Here is a 14,907-nt window from a genome sequence, read left to right on the forward strand (position 1 = left end):
GGTCAAAACGATCCGGAGCCTGGTGCAATTACGCGGAGCTACCGGTTGCGATCGATGTAATCCCTTTGCTTGCTGCAGAGATGAGTGAGGGTCCCATTTCGATCGTAGCCGTCCGCTCGACCCCTTCACTAGGATCCCAATATGTGCCTGTGAGCATAAATACGATGAAAACTAAAGCATCGGTGACTTCTTTTTCCAGCCGTCCTATACAATTTAAGCGGGCTATTTTGCTGACGCAAACTCGGTGCATCGGTGCTTCTCTACGGAACCTAGCCGTTTGTTGCAGGAAGGTTTCTAGTGCTAAGAGGAGTGGGAACGTATTCCGCTGATGCGCTTGTTTGCGGTCCGTGTTTTCCATATTTTTATTGGATAGCAAGGTAGCAATATATCCAACCAACCATGGCACATTTTCCTTCTAGAGCGCGTTTATCCAACTGGAAGAGTTTTATTGGATACGAGCTCAGGTCGTTTTGACTGATCTATATATGTATATATATTTATTTATTTACTTATACATACTTTTAGGTTTCCTTGCAATTTTGCGTAGGTCGTCGCTAGCGGCTACTACTGCCATTGATGTCTTCTTGTCGTTTTTCTTGTTTCTTTTTTAAAACTAACTGTCTTTATCAGAGCTTCCAGTATTTGCAGTCGCTTCAGAAGTTTCCAGTATTTGCAGTCGTCCTGCAGAATGGATTAGTTTAGACTGGTGGAGGGGTTCAACTCATTTATTTTAAGTTGAACGCCCTTAAAATTCCGTCAGTGCTGAATATACGGATATTTGCGGAAAAAACAGAGGAATTGGCTGAAATGGGTGCCCACAGTTTTCAGTTTCTTGTTGTGGTTACATTGACCATGGTAAAGTACAGTTCAAGTGCTGACCGCTATGTAGACGGGGCTTGGTTGGGTTAGACGGAGGAATTTGCCACATGTGGGCAGCAATATAAATTAATAGGCCAATTTTTTGATTGGTTTCTGCGGAAAACTGCCAATCGAAGCACATTCTGCAAAGTATGGATTGGATTGGGGCGCGAGCGAAACTCCGCCCACAAAGTCGAGAAGCGCTGAGTAAGAACCACCCAAGAACGTTCAACTCGACCACTTTTGAAACCCTCTCCGTATTACATGCAGTTAATTCGACATTTAGTCCGGTAACCGTTTGCAGTAGTCCCGACACTTGCGCCTGATATTAAAGGCGGCGACACAGCGCCAAATAAATAAATGAAGTCCAGTGTCGCATGGAAAGCGTTCTATTGCTTTTTTTTTATTGATGTCAGTTCCTAGTTGTATGTGTGTGTGCGCGCATTAACAAGTACAAGTACATGTAATGAAATACCCGCTATCATTTTATAAATTACCCCCGGCAATCAATAACCTATCTGTAACGCAGCGGACCCGGACGATTTTTTTGTCGGACGCACACACGCACACACACATTCTGCTGGGCGGCGGAGGGCAGATTACGAAACCCGCACAAAATCGTTACTGGACGGCGCTCGCTGCTCGCTCCGCAAATATGGTTCCTTTATTTTTGGCGTTAGCCACTTCTATTGACATTGTGTTTTGTTCAGCATCAACCGATTCGTGATGATATTAGTTTTTTTTTTCCTCCCCAGTTATTTGATCGTAGGCAGCTGTTTTAAAGATTTTTTTCTTTCTCATAAAAGAAAGATAGTTAGAGTTCGCTTTGATGGATTTTTATAGGGTAATGTTTTTTTCTTTTTTCTTCTGTACATCAGCAAATGCATCACTTTTTTTTTGTTCAGCATTACCTGTAACATTTGTTGTTGTTTACCGATATAGTGTGAATCGTTCTACTAGACCTTGTTTTTTTTTGTAAACTTGTTTTTGTTAGATAAATTTTCAAAGGTGACTGGACTCATACTTCTAACACAAAAACAAGTAAAACGAATTCGTCACACTTAGCGAAAGCTCCTCCTCATATCAATCGATGTTGTGTCAAGCGTACCTGACCTAAAACAGTGTTATCATCACGTAAATAAGCAGGTATTTCAGTATTTCATAGATTATTTGTATTTGCATTTACTTTTTTTTGTATTCGCGAGATTTGTTTGCACAAAGTTATCGCCAGTTGTGTTCAACCGGCTCTTCGCGACGCTGCTGCATCGCGTTCTTTTCCTGCCTGATTCGTAAACTCTAACCTGTCCCAATCAAACGTGCCCGGATGAACTTATTCAGCGCCGAGTAAGAGGAAATTCACTCGCCGGGGAAGTTGTGCATTTTCAGATAAGAGACCAGAACTTATTTTCTGCAGTGTAGAGAAGAGGTAAATATACTCTTCGCATTTGTTATTTATTTTTGATAGTTTATTTCCTTCATATTTTAAAATAAATACTGCTTTACGACTATCTGGAATTGTATTTGAACACATATATTCGTTCTTATTGTGTACAATTATGGTGAGAAGGCAATTGTTGTTGTTTTTTTTTTGTAGCAGTTTGGTGAACCATGTATTGTTGAATTCTGTGCAAAGACAATACTCTACTATTAACTTTGAGGATTGACTGATGATCTTTGACTCTGCGCTTAAAAACTGTTGAGGGTGGGCTGAGGTTTTCTGTTCGGGAACAGATGTGAGATACACAGAAGATTAGTGGCGGTCGGCTTCCCATCTGCTTTACATCCACTGCTTTCTCTTTATTCTTCGTAGATTTCCTCGCTTATCGTGCGTTCTTTCACCGCATAACATCAGTTTTCGCCGAAGTTACACTGAACGTCTTGCAACGTCGATCAGCTGACTGTCTCGCACATTCTTTCGCGATTCAGTCCAATTACATCGGTGAACAGTTTTAAAGTGGCGTATTGTTCTCCCTTTTACTCTTGTTTCCATATATTTTCTGTGTTCAGCTCGAATTCGAACTATTGCTCCTTCATCACCTCAACATTCAGCACTGTTGTCTGCCTCCGAGCACACACACACACCCACATCCAGGCACGTCATCGATCGTTGTTTCGGAGGTCCTGGGCCCCATTTTGATGATGGAATTGCCTGCTTATTCCGCTTTCCTAATGCTGCAAGGTAACATCCCCGATTTCACACATGTGTAATAGGATCTCCGGAGGTTTTGCGGCCTTTAGATATTGAGTCATGTACGTTTCATTAAATTTCCGCCTCCGTGTCATGTTGAAATACAGTGTTATGAAAAGTCTGAGTAATGTTTGACAAACCATTCGAAATACCTGCTGCGAAATCTCTGGTAATGTTTCATAAAAACCACATGACAGAAATACTGTTTGATTTCAACATAACAGGCTTTTTTTTTTACTCACTTTTGATGTACATGAATAAATTATGCATCATCAGCGATCAGTATTTTGCGGAGTTTTTTTTTTCTTGAAATTCTTTTCGACTCAGCTTATAAATTGTTTTTGCTCTTTTCCTTTGCGTTTGTAAATGCTGCGGCGTCCGGATGATGATCCATTCTGCGTTGTCGGACAGCATTAGTTAACCAGCTGTTCGATTACGCATCTTCATCACAGAGCACAGTCTTTGCATCTTTTTATTCATTTCCTTGCAGCTGATTTCTTTTTTTCATTTTGTACTCATTTCAGAATTCTTTACATTATTTCACGGTGTTTGATGATTTTGCAGCTGGAGGCACACTCTCATCGCTGCGGTACTGCGCAAACATGTTTTATATCGAATCGATACCTTTAAAAATGTCAGGTAAATAGAGCAAGTAGAACGTAATCCTCACCAGCAGTCAAGGACGTCTATCCTTCTTTTTTTTGTTCCTTTGTTTATTGTGTGAGTTTGCAAAGTGATAGTAGTTGATCGTTTGTTTCTTCCCGTCGTAGTTCGTTTATTGCCAGTCAGGAATTATTGTGCTCTTTCCACTTTCTTAGAACTGATTCTGAAGGATCTCGATTTTAAAAAATAATTTTAAAAGCTGCGTAAGATTTGCTCGATACTATTGGTGTTTAGTGGCCGGTGCTCATTTTTTTCCTGATCCACAGCCATACGGCGTTCGTCGCGGTCGCCTGCGCAAATATAAGTTCTACCTACTATGTGTATCTATACAACAAACAGTGTGCTTTACGAAAACAACGTTGAGGTTATCCTATCAGGCAACTTGTTATGCTTAAAGAGTTTTTTTTTTTGCTGCAAATAATTTTCCAGGTCAATAAGTTACCTTTTTCACTATTAACACACATAAAACTAAGTTACTGTTGCAAATTATTACTCGAATCATCTAGTTTTTTCCCCTCAAAGTGCTACATACATTTGATTTAAATGGAGGGCGAATGATAGGTCAAGGATTTGCTTGTTTAGATTACTTGGTTTCCATGAGTTTCTGATACTTTTGGTGTAAAGATTGTTTTGAGCTCGGCTGATCTTTGGCGTATCGTCTTCAGCACTAGACGTACGCTGTAGTTTTTTTTTTTTTAAATCATATCTTTGTTGAAACATTTTCACTTACAAATAAAGATTAAGTGCAGCAATGTTGCAGTTTTAAAGACAGAGATATACCAGCAATTTCGTCTCGTGCATTTTTTTTTCTGCTTAGTCATCTTCGAAAGCTGGTATGCCTTATGGATTCCATCTGTTTGCAACACTTGAGCGCATGCGTGCTGGACGTATTTGCTTTGCATCTTTCCAGTGTCAAACGTTCCTTCTTGTAGATTCTTTCAGTTCTCTATTTTTACACTGTAATTACAGCAATTAGCAACCGTCAACTAGACTTGATACCGAAGTGTTACAAAAATAGCTCAGAAAGACCCAACTGGTGCTGGAATTGCGTAAACAGCGGCTGGGCTCCTCGAGATGGCGGGGTTGAATCCACAATCACCTTCGTAATCTGATTGGAGCTAGCGAGGTCCCATCGCGAGCTTTACTCTGTGCGCAATTTGCGCAATTTCGCTACAGTTCTTTTTAAAAGTTGTTTTAATCCGACTGTACTGTAGAACTGATGCCCATGTTCGATGTTTTTAATAAGCCTGGGTGAGGCAAGGGAAGGGGAGGAGAAGATAATTATCTGTGGTAAGTGGAAATTTTGCCATACATAATTACCCTGAGAAGAACTTCGCTCAACTTTGCCTTTATTTGTACCGTTGCTCCATTTTTGTATTGACCCAGCGATATTTTCTTTCTACCTATACACAAGTAAGTGCAGTTATGCTACAAAACCGTTACTACATTTGTGTTCAGCAGTACGAAAAAGTCATTAGAGAGTAAGTTTGATGAGATTCTCAGAAATACTATCGAAAATACAGTAACTACTGTTTCACTATAGTATGGGTATCAGAGCGGTTTTCGAAAACATTTTTCGTCAGTATTTTATGCAATAGGGTAGGATTTACTGAATTCCACCTGAACTATGTTAGCACACTACATAGTAACACTTTAAAGCTATGAAACAATTGTTTCAGGAATATCGACAGACCCTATTTGTATATCTTAAGCAGCACCGTAAGTTTCAGACAGGCATGAAATCTGTTGTGATCTAAGCATTTGAGTGGCATTATATCCGCCGATTTAACTCTGGTGAAAACCGTTTCATTTAACCGATCATTTGATGAAGTGACAAAATTCGTACGTCATCACCTACCAGTAATTTTCTAATACTAACCATAAGCCGATAAAAAACCGTTGTCACCCGTTACCTAAGTGGAGATATAACCGTTTGTTGTTGATTCATGTTTATGTTTCTAGTCGTTTTGCCTTTTGCCCATAAATATGTTTCAGGTTAGTGAGCAGTGGACTCTGCTGCAGCACGAGAACTCTCTCTACTTTTCTCTGTGCTGTTGGACTAGCACGGCGGATATGGTGGCGAGAAACATTTTCGCGTCGAAGCACCCAGACTTGTTTGCATAACCTTGAGCGGAATGGTGGTGGCTTCGGTTTCTCTCAGATTATGCGAAAGTTCGAAACCGTGCTCCAGCTGTAGATAAAAGAGCACCGTGTTCATAATTAAAGGGTGACTTTGGACTCGGTCAAGGAGCGTGGCGTACGCTTACATCATGACGTTCGGTTTTTTTCGTTTACTTCCCGTGCTAAAGGGTGGATCTGTTTATGCAACCGTGGCTCTCTTCCGGATACGAGCCGCACGATTATTTGCGGTCCATTGCCTTTTGCCCACAAGTAGTGATCGTCGAGTGTTTTTGAAGGGATGTGAAAATAAATAATTGAGAATCAGCCGCGAAATTGCCTTGCGACTAGACGAATTGGCGATACTTGCTTAGTGCTAGGATAGTTGATAGGAAGGGGCCAGCAGGCGGGACCCGACCTTGATGTCGCTGAGGTCTCCTCCGGAGTAATTTCCAATGTAGAATACCAATATAACATGAAAATATCGTAAAATTTTGAGTCTGAACGCAGATCTCGTTAAAAAGAGAGAAGATTTGTGAAGAACCCTTCACAGATTCAATTTATATGCTGAATGGATACCATATTTTTTCTCAGCGCGTAGGTTCGGACTCTTTAGAAAGGAAATTAAGAAGTGGGGACTCTCTCCTTTCGTGCCTCTGCTTTATTCTTCAACTACTTGCGTCCAATATATATGAGTATTAAGTGTATACGTATGGAAAATCTCGAAAATTTGTTCAACGGGAATGTATGTATGCCTTCTACGCCCATGGAGTGTTCAAGGATGTTTACGTTCGAGCGTGGCCAGTCATCCGAGCTTAATATCGTCAAACACTATGGAGTCATTTCGACCTAATTCTGGTATCGGATTCAAGCTAAGATATTCGAGAAAAGATGTGACAACGAATGCAAGAACTAGGACCCGAATGAACTCAAACGCAACTTCTGTAACCATATAAAAATCGTTCGATGCAATCGCACGATTGATAAATTCACTTTGTTTTTTCACTTTTCATAACCGACTTCGTTTTTTTTTTCCTTCCAAGATATCAGTTGTGTGCGAGATTATCGGTGTCGAGTGTGGCGTCGAACTATTGATTGATTATCTATGCTCATCCGTTTCATTTCTCCAGCGGAGTGCCAATGCTCGGACACTTCGTCCATGGAATCTGTTGAGTTGCCGTCGGTTCCCATCTCTAAGGATAACACTTGATTTGTAGACTTCCCTGGAGAGTGTGTGTTTCGACCGAGTTTTCAGCAGAAATAGATGTTGTTCTGTTTTTTCTTAAAGGATCTAAGATTCTCGAAACGAAGTAAGTTGGGCAAGGTCTTTCCTTGCAACGATCTTTTTTTACAATTTTTTTTTCATTCCTAAAAAGCACACCACGAGCTAATCCATGGAGGAGTAAAAACTTCGTAAGATTTGATGTCAACAAAGAGTCTTCTCTGTATGTTTTTCACTTGCTGGGCTCAAATCTTTAGAGTAATACGAGTAGTTTTCGATAGTATGCGAACTACAGAGACTGGATAAGATGCTAACAGGCCAGCTGCTGCGGATGTCTTCATAAAATTTAGAATAAAATAAAGGATAAAATTTAAAATTTGGAATACGTGTTGTTTTTACGAAAGGATTCAACGCAAATGATGAGTGACCAGAGATTAATACAAGATTTATGGTACGCCTTCCAGATATTCAGGGTCCAAATCCCTTTACTAATTACTTACCTTAACTTCTTGTTCCTTATCTCACCTTACAATGAACTCCGTTGAAGCACATAATCTTGAGGTTTGTTCTTCTACGCTATGTTCACATGCTTAATTGCTACTTGTTGCTCCGGTTTAATAAAAGCGGACCTGGAAGCTTATGTGGATCTCAGCCCGGTGTATATTGGTGATTCTATGGTTGCACTTTTCGACGAGGTATTGGATTTAAACAGTATTCTGATGCTTTCTGTCCGAGCAAAAGAAAAAAAAATGGAGGAAGCATTTACAGAAGATATAATAAAAAAAAAGTTATTTCAACAAAACTCTTTAATTTCTAATCACGTCCCACTAATAATAGGTTATGAATCCTATGGAAACCATTGTTGTTAGGATCTAATTTAGGGTTATGCTATTAGAATACAGCTGGGAATCTTCACAGCTTCAGATGGAATAGATTATACCAGAAAGAAGTAGACGAAGAAACCATGTTGTGCCTTATTTGTCAGCGGTGATCCGCCGATTTGTATTGACTTTTGATTGAGATGCTGATAAAAAATTCTCGACGAGAAATTGGAGATTTTTTTTTGGTAGCGCTCAGAATAGTGCTTTTATCGTCCTCTATTTGTAAATAGCTGCACTCTGTGTTTATTATAGCATGCTATGGTCTCCCCATGTGTTGTTGATGTTATTTATGCGTTACTCGCGCTTCGTCCATTACACACGGCGTAATATGATATGGACGGACGGGCAATACGCGCAACCAAGGTGAAAAATTCCACAATTGTTGCCATTTATTGGTCATTCCAGTAAGTTTGTCAATCAATTCTTTGTGTGAATCTTTACTGGGAGAGAAACCAGACACACACTGTCAGACTTGTCACGTATCAGCACCTCTTTTTAGTGCAGCGACAGTTTTTTCTAGAATAGTATTTTTTGTTATCGATCTAAAAGTTAGTATTTGTACTGAAAGTGTGTAAAGTAGGATATTTCGCAGGTATTTTGCAGAGTGAAAAATACTTTAGCTTGTCAGAGATCAAAAATTGAGAAGAACAGCGACATAACGCAACTTATGCGCAACCTATCATTCACCTCCGCAATCAAAATGTAAGAAGTATACGAATTTGTTTTTAGCTGTATGTGAACATGCGGAAAAAAAACCCTTGATTAATAGAGATTGATAGAGATAGTTCATTATCCGCATCAGTTGAATTCGTGGCTAAGAGCACATTTTACGGGGAGAATGTGGTTGGGGCGAAGGGGGGCACTCAAGGGTGCCCTTATTTCTCGAGGCCCTAGCTTCGTTTTTTCTCTTAGTAACTTTGGCTTATATGTCATAGATCCTCTAAGATAATCGACTTTACGGCCTTAGGGCCCCGATTGATTGATTTACTTCGAGAAATAAGGGCGTCACTGAGTCCCCTCCGCCCATCCACAACTAAAACTAAAATTGTAAGATAAATAAAAAGTATTGTCAATTTGTCCGAGAACTTCCGACTCAACCCATTACATTTTTTCCTATTTTGCTCTTTGCACATGTCGGGTACGCAAGGATGTGTGGTCGGTTTTTCAAAGAAGAACGATCCCGCAACAGCTTGCTACAGAGTAAATTCAGCTCAGTTGTTTAATACGCTGATTTGATTGCTTTAAGTATGGAGTACTTAATGTGTCAGTAACCCTAAGGTTACACAAAGTTCTTGACACATTATTTTCTCGGTACGGGGGTAATGCGAATGTGCAAAACCTCGACTGACGTTTTCAAACACAGCAATTAGTGCCAGGGCATCGTGTGACAGGTGGCTGAACGTCTATGGAACCGCCTCGTATAATCTCGTTTCGGGCCCGTAATGATTATGGTTTTAGTGCAAATAGGCGTGCACAACGCGGTCACAGAGGTATATGAGGTATACTTGGATTTAAATACTGATGTTCTTCATTACGTATGCAGTTTCGTTTCTCTGTGTTAAGTATTTTTTCGTGTTTGAACAGATGTTTCAATTGTTACATGTTCTCTTTTTTTTTTAAAATCGGCTACTCTGTCAAATGTTCATATTAGATCGATGTGTCCTTTTCCGATTGTGTAAACTTTGTGGGCGTTCCCGAACATTTCCCGAAGGACGACAATTCAGTGTCCTTCTTCGATGATGAGTCATTTAATCAAATGTCGATACGTATGTGGATAGCAGTGATTGTTTGCTTACGTTCTCGTATCAGATGTTATCCACGGGGATGACTAACATCGTGAAAAGTTCCTCCAAGTTTTTGCATCTCATCTTAGATGATTCTCAATCATTTCTATGTGGACGTACTAGTTTTATTTTCTATTTATTTCTAACTTGTTTTTCTCCAGCCAGTTGTGTTCCGTTCTAGTGCATTCGTTTGCACTTGTGAATTTGGAGCGTGTGGTTACATAAGTGAATGCCCATTAAGATCTATTTTTAACAACATTCGTGAATCGTTATTTAAAATCGTGAGAAAATGTGTGACGAAAAGTGCAGCTATAAGGTCATGAAATTATCATAGCTTCTAAGCAAAATGTAGTTACTATTGTCTCCTCCGACCGTAGGAAACATCAATACACCATCTGACATTCGCAAAATGTGAAGGAGACTTTACTAGCGTAGTTGGACGTGTAGCGGTGTTTTGCAGATGCTTTAACATTTGCAAGTTGTATTGTATACTTGTGGTTAGCATGCATTATTAACAATAATTTGTGTCGACGTTTTCAGCTCAGTTTATGCAAAAATCACTACTCTCATAAGTGCCATGTGCTGTTAATAATATAGCACGGAACATATTTTTGGTGTATCTTCAATGCCAGATATATTTTGATAATTATCTATCTTTTTGCTTTTTTTTTCTGGAAATTATTCTTTTTATGTTTCTTGTTGATGGCTTTTTTGTCTGACCTAGCTATTAGAAAAAAGATATCCAATAAATACTTAGCAACTTTTCATGGGGACTGAGCAAGCATTAAATGTTCGCGAAGGTGGTCCTCCTGACTAGAAGTGTGGTCGTTGTACATGCAGAATGTTGCTCACGTTTGAGGTTAATGAGGGAAATTTCAAAGTGGTTTTTTGTCAAGTGAATTCGACTAAGGCTTTCATTTTTAAGAACTTGTATAACTTGTATACTTCTTTTGGCTTACGAAGTAGATATGTCTCTTTTTTTTTTGAAATATTTCATGATATGGGACTTTCCCTACAATCTGCCTAAAACCACGTGATGCTTGGGGCAGTTTCGTAAGCGGCTGCGTCCGAAGTGGTGTGCTGGAGCATAGAGGTTAGGATCAAAGGAAGAGCTTTGCTAGCACCATGCATCGCTGCAGTTCGGGAGAAGAGCTTCAGGTTCACTTATTCAGAACTATAAATTCAAAAGAACTAGCCCAATGACGACCAGCGATAAACTTTGTCCCTGTATATTACTTGTATTAGTGTTCTTTTTATTTAGAAACTACTTTCACTTCAAGGGAGAATTACGTACGATCCTCTTCCATTTTTTGAAATTGGTTTCGACGTTCTTTGCTTTGTTTCTGTGCTGTGTCGGCGGTATGGTGGCTGGTGGGTGGTAAAACCATTTGTTTTGGTAGTCATTAGACCTTCCCCGTTGTGGAGGATGCGTAGGTCCTGTGGTGATTAATTCCCATTCACAGTTCTTCCAGTGTTCGTAGGAAATCGTACATTGATGTGAAAACATTAGACGGTTCGTTGAATTCACGTATCGTATCGGCTCATGAGTGAGGCTCCTGCACATGGATGAATATGTGTGAAACATGGTTGCGAAAGAAATATGCAATCGTATTTTTTACCTTTGTTCCTATTTTTTTGGACTTTATATTCTTTAGGAATATTTTTTATTCTGTTCCACTTTCCGTTGCAGATGTTGTTGAAATACCGGAAACGTTCAAAAGAAAGAAGAAAACTAATGAAAATGGTCGAGGTTCGCTTTATCCATATTTTCTTATCGTTTCACCTTTAAGCGATATCTCGAACTACATTATGCATCATTCCAAACATTGGGTGTGGTTGCGAACGCGGAGACTAATCCGAGTATTGATCGAAAGCATCCACTAAGAGATGAGAAGCGTGCTGAGGCTTTCTCCTTCATTGTTTTCTTGGACCACATCTTGGATTTTTGTTTCTGTGGACAAAAATGCTCATGTCTGCAACGTCTATTGCTATTCATCATACGCAATTGCTTGTTCCATAAAGGACCTGAAGTTTGGGAAGAAACGTGGAGGATCTTCACAATTTTGGCTTTTTTTCTGAAGTTATGAAGCTAGAAGTTGTTATATAAACTTTTCTATGGTTCACATTCCGTTGTAGACATGAAACACTTTTGGATCATGTCAAATTAAGGTCACCATGCTCTCTGGTGGATACGTGAACACAGAAATGATCTAATTTTGAAGTGAAATACGTAACGATCTGAAAATATCGTAGGTTCCGCCGTTCGTGTTTTTTTTTTAAATTTAGTCACCCATTCTCTATCATCTGCGTTGATCAGTGGGTGTAAAAATACGTGATTCATTCTAGTGTGACATTCTACCTCTCCTCATTTTTTTGTGTTTACTATTCCTATTCATTTTGAATGAGAGAATCACATTTTTATGCATTCATCTAGGTAAGTTATCAATAGATGTGCAAGAGGCTTTTTTCTTAGTTTGAACTGACCGTAGTTATGTATATCAGAATAAAACAGCCGTAATTAGGGGAAAAAATGTTGTTGAGACCCCTTGAAACGTCCTTTCTTTGCTGTTAGCGTGGGAACATTGCTATTATGTTCCAAACTGGATGAATTTCTACGTAAGAATAACGAGTTAGCGAAGCAAGTGACGTCCAGTGATCTGCAATAGATTGGAAATTGTTTTCATCCATGTGTATTATTCCTGTTCCACAGTAGGGTTGCCCAACAGTGATTTTTCTCTAATCGAATTAAAAACGGTTGGTATGTGATCTTGATGTGGGTGCTGTCTCGAACATTGATCAATGACAAACCGACATCAATCGATCTTATCATTTACATCGGTGAGATTGAATCGGTGTTGAGCCGTTCGTGTGAACCATGTAAGCATTTGGAACGGTAGTTCAGCTGATCAAATTTTAATGTTGTTTTTCGTTAATTATTTTATCGTACATTTTTGTGGATTTTGCTTGGTTTTCTTACCTCTGACCTCTTATTTTACTTATCTTTTGCGCCACAACATCCACAACTCTGATATGAAACACCAATTTGTTTTTTTTTCGACTAATGTTTTACGGTTTTATAGAGGTTATTTAGACACGTAATATAGATCTATATTTGTCGCTCTCGTTGATCGGCTGGTGCGACTCTGTCATTTCTTTTTTGACAAAACTTCTTTTAGTGCTCGTCCCACTTTTTTTTTCTGCAAATGGATATTTTTGTAGTTAAGTGCTGCATTTTCGGCATAACCCCGAAACCATAATGTTTCCTGTTTCTATATTTTCGGAGTCTCTCAGGTGAGTACTTCACTATAACAAATGTGTACGTTTTCTATCCAGTTCATCCAAGGAGTCCATTAATTTTCGTAGTTTTTCACGTGTAACGTAAGTATACGTCTTCCGGATTGCATTTGAGCGGGAATCAGGAGAGTAAATGGTGGGCAGAGTAGAGCAGTTTCACGTCTCTACTCCCATCCATCGTAGCCCATTCGAGAAACCCATTTGGTGGACAGAACTTCAATATTATTCGATTGGTGACGTAATTTGTTGAGCAATTTTTATTTTCGAAAGAAATTAGCGTGGAGATTATCGCCGGCTTATTCTGAGAATAACAGACTTTTCAGTTGGCAACAGAAGGAGAAGGAACCGGTCATGTCGAAATGCTTATTCAGGAAGCCTATTGTGAGAAGAAATAATCGACTTTTTTCCATGCACCAAATAATAACGGACGGAGCACCGAAGAACGACGTAAACTGCGGGCAACACACAATTACGTCACCAATCGAATCCACACCGCTGACGAGTTCCACTTCCGTTTATCGATCGTCTTGCTTTAGTAATTGTTGTCAACGTGTCCAGGTACTATACAGTCATTTTAGAAGTGCCAAGCACTAATCAATAATACGCTGTAGCGCTGCTATGGATAATAATCGTCGGGTGCGTGACTATATCGAAGAAACTAGTGATTCATCTTTGCTTTGATGAGAAGTTTTAATGTTTCCACTCGCGCATGATCTTCCCCACGGATGTTATTGTTCTGCGAACGCTGAAATCTCTGTTAATCTGCTCGGATAGGTTCCAGAACATTCTCATTTCATATCTTCTCGAATCGCCTGTTTGTTCGAGTTATTGATATTACGGTCCGAAAAAATGAGCACAGTGGAAGTATTGATAATGTGCAGAGTTTTTTTTTCTGGTTTCATTTCATTTCAAATAGTTGACTTTGTTTCGTTTTGAAATGTTTGCTTCTTCTTCTCTGAAAGATCTATGTTTCTCCTGAAAAGGAGCTGAGTATAACATTTGACGTCGGTCTCTGCTTCACATTTCAGTCTTTTTTTTTTCTTTATTTCCTTCATTTCATTTCAGTGTGAGGAAATTGAGGTTGAGAAACTCATTTTTTTCGTGATTTTCCGAGGTTATGGCTGGCCAGGTCTTTTCATTGGTGCAAAAGTGCAAAAAACGGATTTTCTATGTCATACAGACGGCGCTCGGGGCACAATCATTGGAAAATTACGTGTTTGAGTTGAGTGATGCCTGACTATTTAATGATTACTTGTGATTTGTACCATGACTACAAAATAAATGTAGTTATTGCGTTGCAGCATCAGAAAAGGTTTGTTTATATATGGAAAACGATGTTTTCTGAAAAAGGTCGTTGCCAGGATGCTTTCCAGGTAGTGAGATTGAGATTTCTGTTATTTTTCGCCAGATTGCTTCGACACCGGCGATGGGCCGACGACAATGACGAAAGATTGTGTTGTTATTTGGTTCTCGAACAGATTTAGTGTATATCAGGGAGGGAAAGTGCATGAATTGCAGCGAATGTGTTACTGTACTCCGTACCCACACGACCTTCTTTAACTACACGTCACGTTTATGCCATCCTAGCGTTGCTTCTATACGTTTTCTCGAAATTATTCGCCAATTCCACTCTATGATGTTATTGTTATGCGTCATATCGTTTTCTTCTCAGCTTTGGATTAGTATTGTCGTTTGGCGACGTGAAGTTTTGAATTTTCGCGCACTTTCTGAAATGACAAGAAATCGTGCAATTATTGCCGCGAAGTAATCAATTAATCTCAAATTTTGTAGCAGTTATAGTTTAAAATCATTTATTTGTTTTTCCATGCCTATGCGATCGTTCGAAAATCGCAGACCGGCTCCGGTTCTAACCGAACTCATTTGCGGCTGAGTAACAGT

At 39.4% G+C, this 14,907-nt stretch overlaps 2 protein-coding genes across 3 annotated transcripts; both read left to right on the top strand.

Annotated features, from left to right (window-relative positions):
• Positions 1–80: 80 nt before the first annotated feature.
• RB195_004149 (uncharacterized protein) lies at positions 81–4,104 on the top strand (the record flags this gene model as incomplete). 2 transcript variants are annotated; one of them, XM_064179732.1, is made up of 7 exons in its annotated part: positions 329–343; positions 420–464; positions 526–543; positions 1,924–2,004; positions 2,908–3,037; positions 3,611–3,685; positions 3,944–4,104. In XM_064179732.1, the coding sequence occupies 7 exons, from the start codon at positions 329–331 to the stop codon at positions 4,102–4,104; spliced, it is 525 nt and encodes a 174-aa protein (XP_064033145.1). The 2 variants fall into 2 exon arrangements, with proteins under 2 accessions (XP_064033144.1, XP_064033145.1); XM_064179731.1 differs by lacking the exons at positions 329–343; positions 420–464; positions 526–543 and adding an exon at positions 81–149.
• A 2,987-nt stretch (positions 4,105–7,091) lies between these two features.
• Positions 7,092–13,634, top strand: RB195_004150 (uncharacterized protein; the record flags this gene model as incomplete). Its single annotated transcript, XM_064179753.1, has 5 exons — positions 7,092–7,137; positions 7,611–7,744; positions 10,976–11,085; positions 13,332–13,566; positions 13,620–13,634. 5 exons carry the CDS (start codon positions 7,092–7,094, stop codon positions 13,632–13,634), a joined length of 540 nt encoding a protein of 179 aa, XP_064033146.1.
• Between the last annotated feature and the right edge of the window lie 1,273 nt (positions 13,635–14,907).

This window comes from Necator americanus, chromosome I, assembly GCF_031761385.1.
Source record: "Necator americanus strain Aroian chromosome I, whole genome shotgun sequence".
In the NCBI taxonomy this organism is placed as follows: domain Eukaryota; kingdom Metazoa; phylum Nematoda; class Chromadorea; order Rhabditida; family Ancylostomatidae; genus Necator; species Necator americanus.